At 33.8% G+C, this 1,587-nt stretch overlaps 1 protein-coding gene across 1 annotated transcript in view; it reads left to right on the forward strand.

Moving 5' to 3' along the window:
* The first annotated feature begins 77 nt into the window (after window positions 1–77).
* LOC105265752 (uncharacterized) overlaps window positions 78–1,587 on the forward strand; it is a 3,257-nt gene continuing 1,747 nt past the window's right edge. Inside the window, exons 1-4 of the mRNA XM_011303441.1 lie at window positions 78–195; window positions 531–792; window positions 1,109–1,198; window positions 1,411–1,501. Of these exons, the coding sequence (XP_011301743.1) occupies window positions 78–195; window positions 531–792; window positions 1,109–1,198; window positions 1,411–1,501 (561 nt within the window). The remainder of the gene's footprint in view (window positions 196–530; window positions 793–1,108; window positions 1,199–1,410; window positions 1,502–1,587) is intronic.

The raw sequence follows: 1,587 nt of genomic DNA on the forward strand, positions 1-1,587 counted from the left end.
ATCAAGATCAGGTGATTGAATAATCATAATTGCTGTGGTGATATAAATATGGAATAATTAATATTTCAATTTTCAAGATGGCACAGATGCTTCTGTCAATAGAGAACGACTGGAAGAGACTCAAACTCCAACGGGATATCGACATATTAACTGATTTCACAGATCGTGGGAGGAAAACCAATATTCTGTATGCAAGTACTGATTACAAACAATTGGAGCAATAAATTCAGTACTGGAACCATAAGCCACACCTCAATTTTAACAGTTGACGAAATTTCAACGAAAATCTCGAGATCTGACACAGATAGCGAAATTGTTGTTATAACATTTTTTGTTGAGCTAGTTGAGAGCTACAAAAATGTTTCAACAAGAAAAATCGGTATCTGTCTTATTTCCAGAGATAAATAATTCGCAATGTCAATGAATATCGACTGACCCGAAATCCCAAAAGTCTTCATCCAAAATCTGTATTTAATTTCTTCTCTGATTGATGTTCGTCTTAAATCTTTTTTATCTATTTATTTGATTAGTTGCCATGTATGGGGTGATGACAGTGTACCTCGCATCCCCAGGAATACCTAAAATCCTGGATGTATTTCTACCTCTCAACGAATCACGCCCACACGTTTTTTTATACCAAACCGAGTACTTTTGCGATCAAGATAAATATTACACGCATATTCTACTCCACGCGTACTTTACAGTGCCCATCAGCCTGACATCAATCATCTACTTCGACAATTTATTTGGAATTTTGGTGAATCACACGTGCGGCATGTGTGGAGTGTTGAAGTGAGTGCATTAAAAAAAATTTTCGAATTTATGGGTAATTTTTGCATTTTTGCATTTTTGCATTTTTGCATTTTTACTGGAGTTTCCACTTCACTTTAGGGAATTTCTGTTCTATCGATAATTAATTAATTGTTAATTATGAAAATTAATGATGTCTTCGGGATTATTTGGATGTGAAAAATGAAAAGAATGTGGAATTATTTATGCGTGATGGATAGTTGAATGGGAATTCAGTGGAATTAAATGTTTTCTGAGGGGAATTTGATTGTTAATTAACTGAAGAGATGAAATGTCCACATGATTTTTAATTTTTCAGGAGCCATCTGGAGGCCATTGGTACCCAGAACCCAAGGGAAACGCTGGAGAGCCTTAAATTTTGCGCTAATTTACAAACTAGTATAATTGAGTAAGTTAATTATCACTGGCATCATTCAATTTTCAACTGAACAATAAAAAATGGCAATTAAAATGATTGTCAATTACGGTTATAGAACTGAACTTTCGGTTTAAAAAATCGTAAAACAACATTCCTTGAATGTACATAATGATAATTGAATGATGATCGGAAAATTGTAATGTAGTCTCAATTTTTTAATGATTTCTCTCGCCATCAAAAAGATTTGTCAATAACTTGGAGTCGGCTTGCACAATAGCCTTTTTACTTCTCGTCGGTTTAAACATGATGGTTGTGACAACGACAGGTGTAATGGCAAGTGTTCAATTCCAATAATTTAAAAACAATATTCCAATAAAGTCATTGATTTCTCCAGGTAATTATCAAAGTGAATGAACTGA

The sequence above is a fragment of the Fopius arisanus genome, unplaced genomic scaffold, assembly GCF_000806365.1.
Source record: "Fopius arisanus strain USDA-PBARC FA_bdor unplaced genomic scaffold, ASM80636v1 scaffold00031, whole genome shotgun sequence".
Taxonomy (NCBI): Eukaryota; Metazoa; Arthropoda; class Insecta; order Hymenoptera; family Braconidae; genus Fopius; species Fopius arisanus.